The sequence below is a fragment of the Lipotes vexillifer genome, unplaced genomic scaffold (assembly GCF_000442215.2).
Source record: "Lipotes vexillifer unplaced genomic scaffold, Lipotes_vexillifer_v1.1 scaffold325, whole genome shotgun sequence".
Taxonomy (NCBI): Eukaryota; Metazoa; Chordata; class Mammalia; order Artiodactyla; family Lipotidae; genus Lipotes; species Lipotes vexillifer.
In genome coordinates, this window is record NW_006799313.1 from 371,263 (window position 1) to 392,603 (window position 21,341).

Below are 21,341 nucleotides of genomic sequence, written 5' to 3' on the forward strand. Positions count from 1 at the left end.
ATATGCAAGATCGGGGGAAAACTTTCAAGAGTTCTTTTCAGTGTAATAATGAAATTCAGATCACGAAATCCATTCTTTAAGAAAGACGATAAGCAGTCTCCCTCGACTTCAGCAAAACCCACCACAAAAATGGCGGTGGGACGAAGCCCCCTCTCCTCCCAAAGCCGGAGGCTCTCGCCTCACATTTCCCACAAACCCCTCCGCGTCGCCCAGCTCGCCGAAACCTGCCCGGCCGTCTACGACCACTGCGCACGCGCAGCGCGACGTCACGTGCACTCCCAGGGCTCAGAGGAGCTGGCAGGAGGGGCCTTGCCAGCTTCCGCCTCCGCGTCGCTTCGGAGGTCGAACGGCGGGTTCGCGGTCAGCCGGGGTCGCGAGGCCGAGCTAGGGGCGCGCGGCGGCGCGGCCATGGGACTGCGCCGAGCCCGGTGACAGCAGGGATCCGAGCGGCCCGGGCCCTGAGCGCGTCTCCTCCGGGGGGCCTCGCCCTCCTGCTCGCGGGGCCGGGGCTCCTGTTGCCGTTGCTGGCGCTGCTGCTGGCGGCGGCGGCGGCGGCCAGTATCATGTCGGGCCGCCGCTGCGCTGGCGGGGGCGCGGCCTGCGCGGGCGCGGCGGCCGAGGCCGTGGAACCGGCCGCCCGGGAGCTGTTCGAGGCGTGCCGCAACGGGGACGTGGAGCGAGTCAAGAGGCTGGTGACGCCAGAGAAGGTGAACAGCCGCGACACGGCGGGGAGGAAGTCCACCCCGCTCCACTTCGCCGCAGGTAACCGGGGCCAGCGCCGCCTCGCCTCGCCCCCAGACTCCACCTGCGCACCTCGGCTCGCAGGCCCGAAACCAGACACGGTGCTCCTCTGCCCCCGCTCTCCCCCACTGGGGCTCCGGTCCTGGTCATCTCGATGTCGTCGAGTGGGGACTAGAGGGCGAGTGTGCCGCACTCACTGGAAGCTGTGGAGTTTTTTGTTCGTTTGTTTGTTTGGGCTTTTTTGCTTTGTTTTGTGTCGACAATACCTGTACCAACTTCCGGTCTTACTACCCTAAAAGGCCTCTACATACTAGAAAGAGTAGGGACGTAGTAGACCTTGTGATTTAAAGGCCAGTTATCTCCAAAGTCTATCGTTCTTGCACGTTCCACTATAACTCTTAAAAAGCCTTTGGGTTACGTTCTTAATGCTTTTGTAAAATGCAGGGATGTGATTTAGGAGCAGCAGCTTAATTGATCATTGACACATTAGCGTTAATAGGTTTACCTGGGTAGCAGTCATGAGCAAGTTTCTGGAGACTAGAACTGGAAAGAGTCAAGTTTCGGAGAATTGATATCTGACTTAGGTTGTGTGCGGGTGGGTAATCTCTGCCAGATACGTACAAATTGGGGTGGAAAGTAGTAGAATGCGAGGAAAGATGGTGCAGGTACTCTAGCTTGGATCTAGAATTTAAATTGGGACTAACCTCGCCTCATTCTGAGATTTAGATCGTTTGAATTACTTTTTTTTTAAATTTACATCTTATTTCTATAAAGCATTTATACTTTTCACTTTGAGGAAGGATCGTGATTACCTCTATCCTCAAGTGAGCCACGCGCAATTGAAAGCGAGAATACAGTCTCATACTTCCGATAATGCTGGTTTTTCACTTCGTGTGTTACATGATTGTTTAAAATAATTTTTTGAAAAAGCAGAAGGTTTTTCTGGAGTAGGAATGATGAGCAGAGGAGCATAAGAAAGATTTCCTTGTTCACAGACGTTGCTTTTACACTTTCTACCAATGGGAAATTTGTTTGTTTTGACCTGTATCTGTTTGAAAATGTGAATACTACTGGGAGGTATGCTTTCTCCATCAATTACAAATTTGTTGGGTTCCCATTGAGGAGCCTTTTAAGGGAGAAGGTTTGGGGGACCGTCGGTGGAAGAACTATAAACAGCCTGTGGGCAGCAGAAAGGGAAGGACGAAGAATACCAAAGTCTGATCTTCTGTTTGGCCATTTTGCCTAAAATTTTGGTGATCAGTGCTGCCTGTCCTCAGCTAATTTGGATTGTCCTGCTTGTCCATGTAGTAAGCATTTAAATAACTGATTTGGCAAACCGTCATAACCAACGATATGTAATCCAAGGGGTAGTGTTACTTATATTCTGTTCACTTGATCTGTGGGATAAAAATAACCAAAGAAGATCTTAGTTGCTACCTTTCAAGAATGTGTTGGATTAATGAGTTCATATCTGAAAATAGTAATATTTAGAGGCTTAAGATTATGGATTAGCTTCTTATTGACCTTATTCCTCCCAACCATCCCACCCTGAGTTCTGTCCCAACATTGCAAAGTACTTTTTACATAGATTTCATGTGGTCTGTTTAGACTGAAATGGAAAACTTATTTTAGGAACCAACTTACCTCTCACAATTTACCCAAATTCTCAGGTACAGGTTATAAGCTTAAGAAGTCAAGGTATCAAAGAAACTAATAAAATAAAAATTACTAATAGTCTCCATTAAATCAGAGCTTTAAACTCAGCTTTAAACCCTGGATTTAAACTCAGGTGTATTAGAAACTTTTTAAAATTAGCTCGGTAAATTCAATCTAAATTATTATTAGATTAATGAGAGAGAACCTGTTTTCTTAATTTTTAAATAAGTGCATCCAGCTGCATTTTTCTTAATATGTGGAGAATATATTTTATAAACTCTTCGTAGGTGGTGTGTTATTCGTTATGTTAATATGCATGTAAGCAGGTTATTGGAAGCTCAGTGTAGGTGGGAGTATGTAACTGCCTGACCAAGCAGTTTCTTGTGTTTGTACATTATAGGGTAAGCTATGGGAGGGAAAAATTTTTTTTAAGCCGGTCAAAGCTTGGAGGTTTTATTGGGGGGTAGGGTAGACATGATTTTGTCTTTTTGTTTGCATTTCCAAGGAACAGGAACGAAAAATAAAATGAATCACGGTAGAACAGATTAGAAAAAATTTGGTCTGTCTTTTCATCTAAAATATTTAGTTCAATTAAAGGAATAATCAATTGCCAGTCCTAAAGGAGTTAAGTTCTTCTATCAAATGAAAAAAGTAATCAACGTAAACAGGAACTTTTCTCCTGTTATTGGTCTAGATTACATTTCTTAGATAAGCATGCTTTAAGAAGTCACTTCTTAACGAGAAAAATTGTTCCCTCTTCAATCGCTCTGCCACCAGCCCCCTACCTACACCACCACCCCCCGTGCACACACACACAGGATATGAATGAGTTTTTTGTGACACGTTACAAAACTTGTAGAGGCAGGTTGGTGGTAGGAAGGCTGCAGCTCTAATTTTGCTAAAAGCAATTGCATCTGAAATTCTTGACAGTATAATCCCCTAGAAAGCAGCAGATCTCAGTAAAGGAGATCGCTTCTCTGAACTTATTTCTGAAAAATGAAGGACAGAATCTTTGGGAGAAAGTCATCTTGTGGTCCATCATAGCCAAAGAAAGAAATACACGGTATTCTCAAGAATCTTAGAACTCGGGGGACTGGGCTGTGAGGAATAGAATTCCCTGGCTTGAGAACCTTAAATATTCTTTGGAGTGTGCAGAGAGGTATCATTCAGTAGGAAAATATGTAAAATAATTTATTAGGTTCAAGGAATTCAGGTATAGAAATGGTGGAAAGGAGGTGATACATATGTATGTAGCTAGAGAATGACGGGTTTAAAAAGAACTTGCATTGTTAAAGAGTTCTGGTTAAACAAGGTAACATTTGTTTTGTATTTGTAGTGTGTTGTTACTGTTCTGTATTTGTAGTATGCTACTCAGCCATATACATTGAACTAGTCAGACTTAACTTTATTATATTCAATTATGTGAATTGCATATAAGAGGGGTTTTTTGTTTGTTTGTTTTTTTGTTTTTTTTTCCCTGGAAGAGGGAAATGGAACTAGAGCATCTGGAACTTATTATACAAGCAACTGATATGAAAACTAGAGTTACTTATTCTAGAGATGAAAGAAGACTAAGGTTAAACAATGTTTCTATCTTCACATATGTGTAAGATAGTCAAGTAGAAAAGTGAGAGGATATGACTCCTCTGGCCTTGGCAGTCAAAACTAGGGGCTAGTAGGTGAAAGGTTACAAGGAGTCAGACTGCCTTTAACAGTCTAGTCAACTGTGGGATTGGCTGGAGGTCTCCAAACAGTGGTTGGATTGGCATCTTTCAGAGATGCTGTAGAAGGGATTTCTGTATAGGGTAGGCAGTTGGACCAGTGAGTCAGAATCTGACTGGTATAAGAGAGTGGAATGATTCCTCCAATTGAAGATTTTAACAACTCAGCTACCAAAGATATAATAGCCTTTGTGATTGCCGTTAATATCCTTTCCCAAAGTGGTGCTATTGAAGACCTCCAGTAATGTTTCAAAAGCATTTCCTTCTTTTGGCTTGTAGGTCACTGTCATAATTATGGGAGATGCACAAAATGTACCCACATTTCTTACCTAGGGCTAGAATTATAGACTTTTGTTTCCAGGATTGGTTTTTGCTGTGGGGAATAATTAAGTTCTGCATCAGTAGAAAACCCCAGTATCAAATAAAAACCAGTCTATTTAAGAATTCAGAATTTTTTTTGACTTATCAGATCTCCCAGTATATTATGAAGACTTGAGTTATACCTTTTTCCTCAGTTCTTGATGGATTTAGAGGTAGGCAGTTGACTGCAGTAACAACCAATCTGGAGTACTTGTTGCAGTATTTCCGCATTCAGGTTGTCAGAATTTCATCACCCCAGGGGCCATGGCATCCTTTTCCAAGTTTCTTCCACTCTGACCAGATTATTTGTCCCAAGTTGAGCTAGGCAAAACCTTGTCCCTTGTGTTCCTCATTCTCAAGAAATATATGTGGGAAGTATTTTTTCTAGATCTTAGTAAACTAAAGTTAATAGTAAATGAGAAGTATAAAATGATATCCCTTAAAAAAATCTGACAAGAGTCCTGGCTGTGCAAGTCAAGCTGAAGGCTGCTTGATTATGCATTCCCATCTCCTGGGCCACAGGAGCCTTCTCTGTTTCATGGCATTTGTTGACATTTTCTGTTTCTGAATGTTTCCTTCTGACAAAGCCCTACATGACACCAGCCTACCTTTAGGTTGGCAAGACATCACTGTCATTTCATATTGGACCAGCTGCGTCATCAATGGCCCATTCCACCTTTGGACTGTAGAAAGGGGGAGGTGGTGGCTCTCAGTGAAACTTCCTAAGAGTCTAAGTTGGTTTCTGTATAGTGACTTTCAGTGCTTCACAGCTTTCTGGAAGCCATTCAGATGAAAGCATGTTTCCAGTAGAGCAGCAAAATATGATACTGTTAACCATAGTCATGGTTGGCAAGACAGTTCCTGGGACTGCTGAAACTGATGGCATCTAGATTGTAACGAAACTTGACAAAAGAGAAATTGAATAGACTACTTTTCTTAGTCATCACAAATCATTAACTTCATATTTTCTGTGGAGGTCGTTTGCCTACTGCTCCAACAAGATATTAGCTGTGCACCAAACAAATGTTTATCAAGTCCTCCTATATACCAGATACTAGCCTTGTCCAGTAAACAGAAATGAACAGGGGACAGTGCCTGCCGTTAAGTAACACAGTTTATTGATCAGCAGATTTACCTTCCAGATAAGCCTGTTTTGTTTCATTGTCAGTGCTTTATAGTGGATTCAAACTCAATGTATGATTTCATCAGGATTCTCATGTTTGAAGATGAGTGCTATTCCATAGTTATAAAATAAACCACAGTGTATCCTGAGCAGCCATGACTGCTAACTGTAGGCTTCTGATTCCTTTATAAAGAGATCCTTAGGATATGAAGATTGGCATTGACTCTGAGGATATGTCTATTCATGTTTTACCTGGCCAGTGAGAGCATGAACAGAATATACCTTGCAAAACTATTTTTTCTTCAAGAAATGAGTACTTAACAGAAGTGCTTTGAACTGTTCTTGACACTGTAAGAATGGGGATTTTATCAGGAATTAACCCTCAGAGTTTGGGAAGCCATTTAAAGCTAAGGTTTCACCAAACTTCCAAAAGTAGAAGATTTTAAAATTTGAAATAGCTACCTGCTGACCCCCTCTAAATAATTCCTTTCATGTCAAGAAGTGGCTTCAAACATTCAAAATCTCCGGCTCTTATCTACTGTCTCAGGATAGCAGCATGACCTCTGCACACATATTATATAGTCCTTACACTGTGACTTAGAAAACATGCTGGTCTGTCAGTCAGTCTCCAGATGGGTGTCAGACCTCTTAATGGCTAGGAAATCATGCTGATACAGTTATTAAAGTAGAAGTCATCTGTGTCTTGGACTGTTGGTAACTATGTAGATAAAATCACCTTAACCCTTTCTCCCCGTGTCTCCTCCCTAGCTAAAACTTCAATTTCAGTGTTTAGTCATACACATCAGTATCGATTCTCTCTCTTCAGCTCTGGTTTGAGGCAGCCATCTTCTCTTCTCAATGGTATTTTAACAAAAGGCTACACTGGACCTTTCTTCAGCTTGATCACTGATCCTTTGGAACAGATATCTTCCTAATTGACACTTTCTGTTGTAACAACTAGATGTTCTACTACACCTATTTCTATGCCCACCTCACACTCCTTTTTTGGGAAGTTACTCTGTGAGTCACCATTTTGACTACTCCACATGTGTCGATCACCACTGAAGAAATAGTGATCCTTCTCAAAGTGCTTGGGCACATCAAGTAACTTTCCAAAGAAAGAGGTACCTTTACTAATTTTTCTTTATTTTGATTCCTTTTCTCTTACTCTCCAACCTAAGTCTTTTTTAAAAGCTTTTCTTCCTGGTGGGTGATGCGTGGCTGGGATAGCAGAGCCATTGACTGGGGCAGCTGTGGGTGGCTCACTTGGGAGGACAGTGTGATCAACAGTACCCAGGCTGTGGTAAGGAAGATTCAGGTCAGAGCATAGTGGCAGCAGATTTGGCCTTTCCCTCCTTGAAATTTTCCCTCGTGGCTTCTCCTTTGCCATTCTTTCTTTCTTTTTCTTTTCTTTTTTTTTTAAAGAAACTGCTTATTTATTTATTTATTTATTTTTGGCTGTGTGGGGTCTTTGTTTCTGTGCTAGGGCTTTCTCTAGTTGCGGCAAGCAGGGGCCACTCTTCATCGCGATGTGCGGGCCCTTCACTGTCGCGGCCTCTCTTGTTGCAGGGCACAGGCTCCAGACGCGCAGGCTCAGTAGTTGTGGCTCATAGGCCTAGTTGCTCTGCGGCATGTGGGATCTTCCCGCACCAGGGCTCGAACCCATGTCCCTTGCATTGGCAGGCAGATTCTGAACCACTGCGCCACCAGGGAAACCCGCCATTCTTTCTTAGTTTTATTTCTCAGTCTCCTTTTCTCATACCGTGATATATTAATTCAGCAAATATCAACAAATTGTTATGTGCCAGGCAGTGTGAAGGACACTGGGGAAGTAATGATGAACTAAGATAGACATTGATCCTCCTTTTATGGAACTTGAGAGCCCAGGAGATAAGTACTAAACAGTAATTACAAGTTTTAATAAGTGCCAGAAGATACTGCTGTGAACAACAAAGACAAAAACTCCTGTGTTTTTTTCTGAAGTTTGCATTCTAGTGAAGGAGAAGGGAAAACCAACTGAATTGAATGTGTGGGTGTGCCGAATGGTCTGCTGTAAATAGAATGCTCAGGGATGGCCTTCTTAAGGTGGAGACATTTAAACAGATTAGACAGTGAGTAGAAATGAGGGATGCAAAGAGCAAGAGAGGAGTCCAAGCAGACAGGCAGCATGTACCACTGAAGTAAGGTTGGCATACTTGATGAACTTCTGAAAGAAAGCTGGATCACAGCTCAGAGAGGGAAGAGTGGTATGAAATGAAGTTTGAGAAGGCGGTAATGGCCAGTTCATGCAGCAGACCTTGTAGGCCATGGGAGCGTGATTGAATTTTATTCTAAGCAGCAGTGGGAAGCCAGTGAATTATTTTAAACAGGGGTATGATATGATGATTGTCTTTAAAAGATCTCTGAGGACAGAGTAGAAATGAGAGGCCCAATTAAGGAGACTTTTGCAGTAGTTCAGGCTGGAGACAGTGGGTTGGGGCATTGTCGGTGGAATGAAGAGAAGTTAGGGAACATGTTGAGTCTGAGATGCCTTTGAAATACCCAGATGGAGATATGTTCAGTAAACAGTCTGGAATTCAGGTGAAAAGTCTAGACTGGAGATTTAAATTTGTGGGTTGTGTATCTATGTGGTGCTTAAAGCCATAGGAGAAGATGAGATTATCTAAGAGCGGAAAAGAGGGTAGAGAACTGAGTCTTGAGGAATCCTGGCATTAAAAATGGGGTGGAATAAGCAAGAAGCCCCCAGGGAAGTAGGACATGTCCAAAACTTGAATTCTTCATCTTTTGCCATGAACCTATTTTGGCTGTAGCCTTCCCCATCGGAGTTGATGCCAACTCCACCACTCCATTTCTTAGTCCAAAAACCTTGGAGTCATCCATGACTCCTCTCTCGGCCCCAACCTCTCTTAACCTCCTCACTCTTACCCTCACCCCACGTCCAGTCTGTGAGCAAACTGTGCAGGCTCTACCTTCAGAGTACCCAGAATCTGTTACTTAATATTCTGACAAGTTCCACCACATTATGGTCCAAACCACCATAATCTCTCATCTACTTCTATCCTAAACCCCCTTAAATCTAGTCTCAACACAACAGCCAGAGGGTACTTTGCAAATATAAGTCATATCATGTAATTTACCAGCTCAAAACCCTGCAGTGACACTCCCTTTATCCTCAGAGTAAAAAAGCCAAAGTTCTTACAGTGGTCCTCAAGCCTCTCTAGCTGGTCCTCGTTACTTCTAACCTCATCTCCTGCTATGCTACCCCTTTCTCACTTGGCTCCATTTACTCTGGCCTTCTAACTGTTAGTCAGTAGGGCTAACACTCTCTCTTTCAGATCTTTCATCAAATATCACCATCTCAGGGGCTTCCCTGGTGGCGCAGTGGTTGGGAGTCCGCCTGCCGATGCAGGGGACGCAGGATCGTGCCCCGGTCAGAGGCCGCAGCAGTGAGAGGCCTGCGTACGGAAAAAAAAAAAAATATATATATATATATATATATATATATATATATCACCATCTCAGTAAGGCCTATGATGACCTCCCTGTTCCATTTTATGACCCACTCCATACACACACCCTGATCACTTCTTATTCTACTCTTTCTCTAATTACATTTTTTAAAAATATATTTATTTATGTATTTGGCTACGCCATATCTTCATTGCAGCACATGGTATCTTTGGTTGCAGCATGCGGGCTCTTAGTTGCAGCATGCATGTGGGATCTAGTTCCCTGACCAGGGGTCGAACCTGGGCCCCCTGCATTGGGAGCGTGGCATCTTAACCACTGGACCACCAGGGAAGTCTCCCTCTAATTACCTTCTAACGTACTCATTTTGTGCATTTGTTGTTCATCTGCCCCACCTCCATAGACATTCCTCAAAGGCAGAGATTTGGCCTGTTTTGTACACTAGTATGTCCCAGGCACCCAGAAAAGTGTCCATTACATGGTTGATATTGCCTGATCGTTTGTTAAGTGAACAGATGAAACAAGGAAAACCCAGGAGTGTGTGATGTCATGGAAACACGAAGAGATGTTTCACAAGGGAGGGAGTAGTCAGTTGTCCAATGTTGCTGAGAGGTCTAGTCAGATGAGGACAGACGTGTGTATTTTGGGTTTGGCAACATGGAGATTGTAAGTGGCCTTGATGAAAGCAGTTGTAAGGAAGAAGCCAGACTGGATTTGGAAGAAGAGTAAATGAGAGAACTGGTGACAATCCTTAGAGGTTTGAATATGCAGGGGAGCAGAGAAATGGAAAAGTAAATTCAGGGAGAACGTTTTTAATAAGATGGAAGATATAGAACATGTTTACACACTTCCGGGAATGATCTCGTGGAGAGGGAGAGACTGATATGAGTGGGAAGACCTTGAGAAGGTGAGCAAGGGCTACAGTGTAGAAGGGATTGATCTTTGATAGAAAATACACTTCTTTCAACAAAACAAAACTAGTAGTGCTCTCTAGTCAACTTCATTCATTTTCTTGCATGGCTTCAAACACCATCTTTACGGTCAGGACTTCAAAATGTCAGTTGCTAGCTCATACTAATTTCCTTAGTTCAAAATCCACAGAATCTTATACTTACTGGGCATTTGTTCCTCAAACTAAGCATTTCCAAAAACAAATAATCTTATCTCACAAAACATCCTGTTTTATTTTATGTCTCAGATATCTGATAGTCATCTCTTTTCCCCAAATTAAAGAAGTTGCCAGATACTGTCAGTTTTCTCTTCTGTCTTTAGTTACTCCTGGCAACATTATGTGCAGTAGCAAAAGATTAGACACACCTAACTATTCATGAGAAAGGAACTTGTTAAATTTTGGTACTTGCAGTCAATAAAATGTGTACTGATAGGAGTTGATTTCTAGCATGTTATTAGTTTTTTTTTTAAGGAAGATGCAAAACAGGGGTTTAAAATATGCAATATATTAGTAAGTATTTGCTTGTCCTTCAAGGACCATTGATGTGTTATATAGCAGTGTTTTTCATACTGTTTCTACAAGATGCCTCTGGAATAGGGGGATAATTTCCTTTGGGTCTTTGTGAAGGAGAAGGCAGCAGATTCAACCTGAATAGTATTGTTTTAAATTGAATTCAGTTACTTTGCAACTTTATGAGTGCCAGCTGTGTATCAGGCATTGGGTATTTTTGCAGTGAACGAGACACATATTGGAATTTTCTATAGGATTTCATTAGAAAATGCTAACTCAAAAAGGCTTGTGTGCCCCCATGTTCACTGCAGCATTATTTTTCTTTCTTTTTTAAAAAATTGAAGTATAGTTAATTTATAATGTGTTAGTTTCTGGTTACTGCAAAGTGATTCAGTTTTATATATGTGTGTGTGTATATATGTATATATGTTCTCTTTCATATTCTTTTCCGTTATAGTTTATTACAACATATTGAATAAAGTTCTCTGTGCTATACGGTAGGACCTTGTTATTTATCTGTTTTATATGTAGTAGTTTGTATCTGCTAATCACAGACTCCAAATTTGTCTCACACACACCCCGTTTCCCCTTTGGTAACCATAAGCTTGTTTTCTATGTCTGTGAGTTTGTTTCTGTTTTATAAATAAGTTCATTTGTATCATATTTTAGATTCCACCTATAAGCGATATCATATGATATTTGTCTTATCCATTCATCTGTCCATGGACATTTAGGTTGCTTCCATGTCTTCACTATTGTAAATAGTGCCACTGCAGCACTATTTACAATAGCCAAGACATGGGAAAAAACTTAAGTGTCTATCAAGGGATGAATGGATAAAGAAACTGAGGTGTATATACACAATGGAATATAATTCAGCTGTAAAAAATAAAAATGAATGAAATCTTCCATTTGCAACAACATGAATGGACTTTGAGGGCATTATGTTATGTGAAATTAAGTCCTGGAGATGAAATGTACAGCATGATGACTATAGTTAATAATACTGTATTATATATTTGAAAGTTGCTAAGAGAATAGATCTTAAAAGTTCTCATCACAAGAAAAAAAATTTTAACTATGCATAGTGATAGATGTTAACTAGATGTATTGTGGTGTCCATTTTGCACTATATACAAGTATCAAATCATTATGTTGTGCACCTGAAACTAATATAACTTTATATGTCAATTATATCTCAATTCTTTTTAAGGCAAAAAAAAATTGCATTAAATCTATTGCCTGAAAGCAGCTTGAAAAACACTAGTCTATAGGACAAAATCCATACACCACCTTAGTGTGTGGCTTGTAAGGTTTTTCCTCATCTGGCTTCTGCCTACTTGGGCATTCTGTGTCCTGGCTACTATGAATGACTAGCTCTTTCACACTTCAATGCCTGTGTACATTTTATTTCTTCTGCTTCAACTGCAGTGCTCTTTCCTTGCTTAGCTTTTTCCCACTCCGTATCTCTTTTCTCCTCACCTCACTTCTCTCCTCTCATTTTCCTAATGATCCCTTCATTTTTCTGTAAGCCTTCAGCTCACATGTCATCACTGGACTCTCCTTCGGGATAGTCCTTCCTGTTCTCTGCTTTCCCCCAATTAGGTATTATTCTCTTCTTTGAGTTCTAGTAGCATTGTCTATATACCTCTTTTATGACAGTTATAGTATATTGAGATTACTGTTTCTCCACATCCTAAATTGTAAACTCTTTGAGGGTAGGGAGAATCAAAGATCGAGAATAGGGAGTATCAAAGACACCCACCTCTGTGACATAGAGCTTAGAAGGTTTAGACAAAACAAAACAAAACAGTTAATCTCTTCAGTCATCTGACTCTTCCCTCAGTTGCAGCCAGGCCAGCCTCAGACATACACCTTGGAAACATTGTATGTTGTTGCTTTCTCATTCAACTCTACTCTGGTCTTCTTAGAAGGACTATATTCAGGCTTGGTGGTTTTAAGAATATTCTGATAAAATTTCAGATGAATGTAAAGGTCTTTTCTCTCTCTCCCAATACACAGGTATGTCTCCCCAACTACTTTGACATATGCCTGAAATCCTTTTCTTTTTACTATTAACTGTAAATAGATTTTAGGTGCTGTTACGTGGGAATGGTAAAAGATCGAAACTCATTAGTACTAAATCTATTAACCAGTATAAATGAGTTGTCAGACTTTTTTGGTTTTTTTCCTTACGGGGGCAATTGCAGCAGAACTGTGGGACATGGGTTTCTAAAGAAGGCCTCCTGCCTAGGCAGAAGTTGCTTGTGTTGTGCAAGTGGCAAAGTAAGGGCTCCTTTGAAGACACCTCATATCACACTTCTGCCTAGTATCACCTCTCTATCTTCACTACATAGACAAATACAAACATTTTTGTTGCTATCTCATAGTCCCCCAGTTCAATAGAAACATTTCATGAGATACATGTGGGAAAGGGATTCTAGCAAGAGTTGGTTAGTATATACTTTGAATACCTGAAAATGTCTGCACACAAAATATGCAGAACTCATTATTTGCAATTAGGAATGCTATTGTAGAGTGGGAAATGTTTGAACTTTGGGCTTTCAGTCACTAATTTCATAACCTTCCTCTGAAGTTAGTAGTAGTACTACCTAATGTATTGGAGAGACCCTTTGACTTTCTAATTAAGATTAGTTAGTGATATATTTCATCAATGAATTCTTGAATCTGTTACTGTTTTGCATCCAAAAACATTTTAGCGTGGCTTTTACTTATTGATTCTAATTTGACATATTTTCTTTGGAGAACTTAAATGTGGATCATTTGTTTTCTTCTAGGTTTTGGACGGAAAGATGTAGTTGAATATTTGCTTCAGAATGGTGCAAATGTCCAAGCACGTGATGATGGGGGGCTTATTCCTCTTCATAACGCATGCTCTTTTGGTCATGCTGAGGTAGTCAATCTCCTCTTGCGACATGGTGCAGACCCAAATGCTCGTGATAATTGGAATTATACTCCTCTCCATGAAGCTGCAATTAAAGGAAAGATTGATGTTTGCATTGGTAAGACTGTTTACATTCCAGAATTTTTCTGAAATAGTTTGTAACTATTCTTGATCTTAATTGAATTCATTTGTTAATGTGATCAAATTCTGCCAGGCTGAATTTAAGTATTTAAGAACATTTTGTGATTAATCCAACCACTGTTTACTGAGTGTCTTTTTGTATGTGGTACTGAGCTTAAATATTTTAGAGAATAGAGTAGTACAGACTTTCTCTTCTCTACAAATATGGATTCTCTTGGGAATAACACACACAGAGAACCAGATGAAGGCGTGGTGGAAGTGAACAGAGTGTTAGAGGGTAATGAGTGCAGTGACTGGGCTGGAGTTGAGTCACTCCTTCCTGAGTCTTCCCAGGAAGTACTGGGGAGAAAGGTCAAAAAGGTAGGCAGTGACTTCTTTATAAGGAGCTTTGGATTCCAGGGTAAGGAGCTTAATATTGTTACGTAGATAGTTTGGAATCGTTGATAACTTTTAAGGAGGGGACAGTGTGGTGAGAGCAGTATATTTTAGAAAGAGTGATGTGGTAGAGGGCTGAGTACAAAGGATGGCATTAGGGAGACTAGCTAGGAAGCTACAGAATAATGCAGATGAGAAATGAAGGCATGAACTAGGGTGGTTGTAGGAGAGTAGAAATGGCAGGGTAAGTCAAGAAGCATCTGAAGGAAAAACTGTCAGTCATTTAGGATACTTTAATGAATGAAATAGGATTTGCTTAACAGATTGGTCACTGACGGAAAATTATACGTGAGAAGACTGCTTATTTGAGAATTGTCATTAACCCAGTATTGACTTTTCTGAGCTTAACAGAGTCAGAGATTTTGGACTGCTACCTTACCTCTATTTCCTGATGCAGAACAGGGACACTTGAAATCCTTGAGACAGATAGAAAACCAGTTCTGTGCACTAGGAAAAGTCTAGGGCCTCTATGCTAGACTTAAATTGTTCTTTCTCTCTCTCCCAGCCCCCCACCAACCCAAATCACTTTATACTGAAGTCATGAGCTTAGTTTAAATTAGGTAATTTATAAAGATAAGAAAAGGATTACCTAGTAACCTCTGTCCAGTTCTCGTTTCCTGTGTGTTATCTTTTTTTGGTTGTTTTTGTCCTTTGTGTTATCTGCCCTCTGCTCAGAATCCTTTTCTGGTACCTGAGTTTCAGGCATATAAATAATTAGCTTTAATAATGTAGGGTTTTCCAAATATAGTTATAGATCTGCACTGTCCAGTATGGTAGTTGAAGACTTGTAATGTGGCTAGTTCAAATTGAGATGTACTGTAAGGGGAAAATACATACCAGATTTCAAAGATTAGTACAAAGAAAAGGAATGCAAGATATATCAATTTTATATTGCTTACAATATAAATGTAAATATTGAAATGACAATATTTGGGGTATATTGGATTAAATAAAATATGTTAAAATTAACCTGTTTCTTTTTATTTTTATAATCTGGCTGCTAGAAAATTTTAAATTACATATGTGGCTCACATTTTATTTCTATTGGACATCACTGTTAGAGATAGGAGTACAGTGGAATGGACATTAACCCTATAAAGGAACAGGAGCTGAGCTTCCCTTTTTGCATGTATTTGCCTGTCTTTCCCCAGCTCCTTATTTATAGAGTGTGATGGCATATCTTTATATAACCAAATAACAATACGTACAGAGTATAGCACAAGTCTTTTTATGCTTTTTGGGTTGTAATGTAGCAGTTTTGATTGGGGGTTTGTTAACTCTACAGAGTGTTTTTTTCTTTCTTTTTTTTTTTTAATCCCGCAAATCCATATTCCTGGGCTATTCACAGCTTTAGAAATTTCATTTTTGCTATTATAGAGTAATCTTTCTAGGCACTGTTCATTTGGTGTGAGAAAACAAGCTTTCAAGTAAACTTGCCTTTTAGTTCTGTATCTGTCCTTAGTCACTTGTTTAGCAAAGGAAAATCTGACATTGAGCTTAGGGGAGATAAATGTGTCTAATACATTAAATAATGGAATATTTTATATATTCTTTAAAATATAACATTTACCATACTATCAGGATATAAAAAGTCTTTAAATTACTTTGAGACTTCTGGACCAGAATTTTTGAGAAAATGATTTATTAAAATCAAATTGTCACAATTACCATTTTGAAAGGTAGTATTGCTGTTTTGCAGTGCTCTTACAGCATGGAGCTGAGCCAACCATTCGAAATACAGATGGAAGGACAGCATTGGATTTAGCAGACCCGTCTGCCAAAGCAGTGCTGACTGGTAAGTCTACATACTCTCTTTGGGTATTCTGGGAAGAATATAAAGAATGAACTTGCTAGGTAGACAGTCAGTTAATGACCTCAATGAGATTTTTTTAATAGTATCAGTTCAGTTGCTATTCTTTTTTTTTTTTTTTTTTTTTTTTTTGTGGTACATGGGCCTCTCACTGTTGTGACCTCTCCCGTTGCGGAGCGCAGGCCCAGCGGCCATGGTTCATGGGCCCAGCCGCTCTGTGGCATGTGGGATCTTCCCGGACCCGGACACGGCATGAACCCGTGTCCCCTGCATCGGCAGGCGGACTCTCAACCACTGCGCCACCAGGGAAGCCCTCAGTTGCTATTCTTTTTTGCATCTGAACAGTTGACATTTGATTCTTGTCTAAGGAAGGTAAAGTTTTCTGGGTTTTTTTTTTTTAATTAGCTTTTAAATTTGTGATTCCTGCCTTATTGGGGGCAGGGGTGGTAGATAATTGTGTGTTAGTAATCATTCTCTTGCTTTTCTAAACAGGATTCTGGGCACATCAATTTCAGTACCATGAAAAGTGAGAATTACTGTGTTCTACTGGAACATATTCATGTGCTTGGAACATATTAAGATATATAAGGCTGTGGTCCCTAGGTTTAGGTTTATTTTAGACTGTCAGGCTTTTATGAGTGGTAGTATCTACTTCACATGTTTTCTCCCTTACCGGAGTATTTCCTCTGAAGCAACTCTCTGCCATATTATTTTTTGGATTCTTATCTACTGTGTGATCACCATTAGAATTATGTCTAATAGTCAAGAGCTTGAGGGGCTCTGCTATAAGCTTTTGTGCTTGGGCTTTGTGATATTTCTTCTGGTATTACTGAGAAAATTTAGACTAGTCCCCTAAAAGAGTTCTAGAAAAGTGAGCTATTGTAACCAACAATTCAGTATTCATTTCCTCCTTCCCTATTCCATGCTATTCCCTACTTTTACCTTTGTTAAAAATCTTGGGACTCAAGAAGCCTTGCACAGCAATCAATATACAATTCATATTGTGGACACCAGTTAGGATTTCGTTTAAGCAAATAAATAAACACTTTATTACGTTAATTTAAATTGTATCGATTTTAAAGTTTTTGCTTGTATTCATTTGTAAATATAAAGGCTATAGGCATAAGGAGTTTATTTAGTCCTGTTTTTGTGTATATATATATATATTTATATATATATTTTTTTTAATTTATTTTATTCATTTTTGGCTGTGTTGGGTCTTCATTGCTGTGCGTGGGCTTTTCTATGGTTACAGTGAGCGGTGGCTACTCTTCATTGCGGTGGCTTCTCTTGTAGCGGAGCTCTAGGCATGGCTCTAGGCATGCGAGCTTCAGTAGTTGTGGCTCGCAGGCTCTAGAGAGCAAGCTCAGTAGTTGTGACGCACGGGCTTAGTTGCTCCGTGTCATGTGGGATCTTCCTGGACCAGGGCTCAAGCCCATGTCCCCTGCATTGGCAGGCAGATTCTTAACCACTGCGCTACCAGGGAAGCCCTATTTGTATATATTTAAAGCAGCATTGTAATAAAACAATTTTAGTGTAGAAAAATCTTCTGGATTCATAAAAATGTTAATGATTATGTACCATTGGTGATGCTATAGAGTATCTTTTGTCATTTCTGTGATATTGTTATATTTTTATATTGGATTTTGTTTTGTTCTGATTTTGAATGAAGTTGTGAATGCATTTTGTCTGTTAAACAAATAATATTGGTTTTATGAAATTTGAGGAGTAAAAAAGAAATGGAAAAGGTTACCCATAACCTACCCCCTAAGACAAACTTTGTTAAAATTTTGATTTATTTCCTTCTGGGCTTTCCTCTTTCTGTGCATATTGTTTTCATATAGTTGCGGTAATGTTTCATTATATAACATTGAATTTCTTTTTTTCACTTTCATAACAGAGGTATTCTGTATGTCTTCATATAAATATTTTTAAACTGCACAGTATTCTGTTGATTAACTATTTCCATTTATTGGAAATTTATTTCCAGTTTTTTCTACTTTAAATATAGTTCACTGAGCATCTTTATGCATAAAACTGACATTACTTCTGTAATTAATTTTTTTTTTAATTTCTGCTTTTTTTTTTCCCTGATTCACAGGTGAATATAAGAAAGATGAACTCTTGGAGAGTGCCAGGTGTGTACTAGTGTTATAAATATGTATCATAAATATTTTACCATTTAATTTTTAATTTTTTAATTTTATTTTTTTTACAATAAGCAAACTCTCTAAAAGAGAATGAATTTTTTTTTAATGGTCACATACATGTCTCCAGATAGGATCTGATAAAGAATACAAATTGCTAATACATTTTTTTGTATGCTAGGAGTGGCAATGAGGAAAAAATGATGGCTCTGCTTACACCATTAAATGTCAACTGCCATGCAAGTGATGGCAGAAAGGTACTTCCTTTTGCAACTAAGTTTGTGTGCATCTCCTGGTAACATGAAATTGTGTTTATCTCTTAACTTAAAACATTTGACAAAAATGCTGATATTTTCTTTTAAGCAATAATTTAGATTAATTCTTAACCTTAGTAAAACTTTGTTAATAATAAACATTTAGGTAGCTTCCTATTTGCAATGGTGAACTTATAAACTTTTATACTATGCCTTCGGTATATATGTTGGATTTTGTAAAACCAGATTATTACTATTATTTAGACAATGAAGTTATAAAGGTTTTTCTGGATTTCTGGTTTTATATTTGGATTTTTACCTTTTCATGCATATTTCTTAGCTATTGAATTTTATTAATTTGTCTGTTTAACCTTTCAGTCAACTCCATTGCATTTGGCAGCAGGTTACAACAGAGTAAAGATTGTACAGCTGTTGTTGCAACATGGAGCTGATGTTCATGCTAAAGATAAAGGGTAAATAAGCATTTAAACAAAAATGAGGATTTCTTAAATGTTACTGTCCTTGTGATCTATGTATTTCTTACTTAACAGCATAAAACATTTATTGAGCTTTTATAATATGCAGATTGCTCTGAGAGCACAGGGAATTATAAAACCTTAAGGCCACCACCCATAGGTCTTACACTGTACTCTAGGAGGCATGAAAAGATACCTAACAGTATAAGTTCTCTACTGAGTGTGAGGTGATAAATAGAAAGGGATAGCACTTACAGGAGTTCTTAGAAGGGAATGCTCAGTGCTGGCTGTAGTGGTTGAGAAATCCTTCAGGAGGAGGTACTTGACCTGGACTTAGTTCAAGAAAGTAGAGAGTTTAGGAAACATCACTCTGTGCAAGAGAATTGATGTGAGAGAAGGTGCTAAAACAGATACTGCAGCATATCTTAAGAAACAGTGACTAGACCAACGTGGCTGAAGCCTATGATTAATATAGGGGAGAAGTAAAGGTTAGGGTTGGAGAAGTAGGTAAGAACCAGCTTTTAAAGAACTTGGTATTCTAGCCTAAGGAATTCAAGCTGGATTCTGTGAGCCACAATAGCTGTTGAAGCATCTTAAGCAAGGGGAATGATTCTTCTAAAAGAGGAGTTTTATGCAAAGAGGAGTTTTAGGAAACACCCTCTGGCAGCAATGTGTAGGGTAGATTGAAGAAGGAGACTAGAGGCAAAAAGAGCAGTTAGGAGAGTGAGCATTGTAGGAGTTCAGGCGTAATAAGATCTGCAATAGTAGTGGCAGAGGAAATGGAAATAAAAAGAAGGCACAGATGCAAGAGATATTACAGTGTAAGAATGGTTAAGGTTTGTTGAATTTCTGGATGTGATGAGGGAGAATAGTAGAGATTATTACATTTCATATTCTGAAGCTGAATGAGTGAGACCCAATGATACACATACTGAAATCCAGTAGAGAAAATTAATTATCCTGGAGGGAAGAAACTTTGCGTTCACTTTTAGAAGTCTTGGTTTTATGAGATGATGATGGGAACTCGGGTGGAGGTAGCTAGTAGATAGTTGGGAATGAAATTGGTGCTCAGGTAAGTAAGAAATCATAATCAAAATGGTGAGGAAAGCCATGAGCCTCTACAGAGAGGACTGATAGAACCAAAGACTAAGCCATGGGTGGCCATCCCTCAGCAGCTGCCATCATGATGATGTCTGGTGATTAGTGAGTGATTCCCAAGGAGGAGCAACTTACAGATATAATTCAGGCTTTTAAGGTTCTGCTGTACCTTCCTATATAGAAAGTTCTTCCTCCATTGCCGTCCTGGAGGAATTGGGTTTTATATTACGGAATATAGCAATTTACCTTACAGAATCTTTAAAAAAAAAAAGTTTCAAAGAAGAGCCAGTGTTTGAGCTCTGAGTTTGGAAAAGATGTGTAGAAGTCAGAAGGAAGGGAAATCTATCCCATTACACCCAGGGGATACTATGGAGTTCAGGGAACTTTAAGTGGTTTAGCATACCGTTATCGAAGGGTAAGGCTAGAGAATCAGATCATTGTATGCTAGGCTAAACAGTTGGAGCCATCATTTGAAAGCAAGGAAGTAGCAGTGAAGGACATGAAAACGAGGACTAACCATATCAGATTTACCTTTTAGAAAAATCTGGCTATAGATTGGAGGATAAATTGAAGTGGGGCCCGTTTCAGTAGTATAGGGAGAAATAAACAAGGCCCAAACTAAGGGGATGGCAGTAACAGTGGGGGCAGGGGTGGGGGGGGTGGATTTGAAAGAGACTTGGGCGTTAGAATTGTTAGGACTTAGGGTTCAAATACATATTATTAAGTTTTATACACTTTTGTTAGGAGGTCACATAAGCTATTTGCTAGTTAAATTTGCGTAAATTTAATTAAAATTAAATTAAAGCCTAGGGAATCTGTAATAACACAGGGTTTTCCCCCTTCTCGTATTGTAGTGACCTGGTGCCCCTGCACAATGCCTGTTCCTATGGTCATTATGAAGTAACTGAACTTCTGGTCAAGGTTAGTTCTTGTATACTTTACTTACAAAAAATTACTTGAAATACATACTATATATGTCTTCTTTGTGTTTTTAGTGCTTGGTGGATATAGAAGGAGTATTTATAATCATTACAAAATGTGGATGATCGATAGATCAGCATCTGACTGCTTTGCGATTTTTGAGATATCGTAAGATTTTTTATATAAAGTACCTTTCCCATTTTGTGAATATCAGAATAAAGTTCTGAAGTTTCAAAACTCTTGAAAATATCAGAAGTAATTTTTAGTGGACCATATGTTATTAAAACCACCAGTTAGATTTTTAAGACCTGCCCAGTTGTACTTTGGGTTGGAACAGGCTTACTTGGTAAGCTTCACTTCTTCCGTTATGCTGGGCAGCTATTGTTTAACAAGCAGGTTCCAGGGACTGGCAAGAAACTTCTTGTTTTGCTCCCTGTTGGATGAGAATAGAAGCTATATTTTCTCTTTGAGAGTGGATTCAAGGATGTTACCCACACCCATTTCTTTTTGTCCCCCAGTCTCTACATATGTATTTGACATTCTTTACACTTCTCTCACTCCGCTTTCATTCTGCCCTTGAAACTTTTCCTCATTCTGTCAGCAGCTGTCATGAGAAGGGAAAG

At 39.4% G+C, this 21,341-nt stretch overlaps 1 protein-coding gene across 1 annotated transcript in view; it reads left to right on the forward strand.

The window, feature by feature from the left end:
- The first annotated feature begins 207 nt into the window (after positions 1-207).
- Positions 208-21,341, forward strand: part of TNKS2 (tankyrase 2) — a 63,494-nt gene continuing 42,360 nt past the window's right edge. The window contains exons 1-7 of the mRNA XM_007471552.1: positions 208-762; positions 13,330-13,554; positions 15,712-15,807; positions 17,924-17,960; positions 18,151-18,226; positions 18,602-18,696; positions 20,652-20,718. Of these exons, the coding sequence (XP_007471614.1) occupies positions 564-762; positions 13,330-13,554; positions 15,712-15,807; positions 17,924-17,960; positions 18,151-18,226; positions 18,602-18,696; positions 20,652-20,718 (795 nt within the window). The 5' untranslated portion in view covers positions 208-563. The remainder of the gene's footprint in view (positions 763-13,329; positions 13,555-15,711; positions 15,808-17,923; positions 17,961-18,150; positions 18,227-18,601; positions 18,697-20,651; positions 20,719-21,341) is intronic.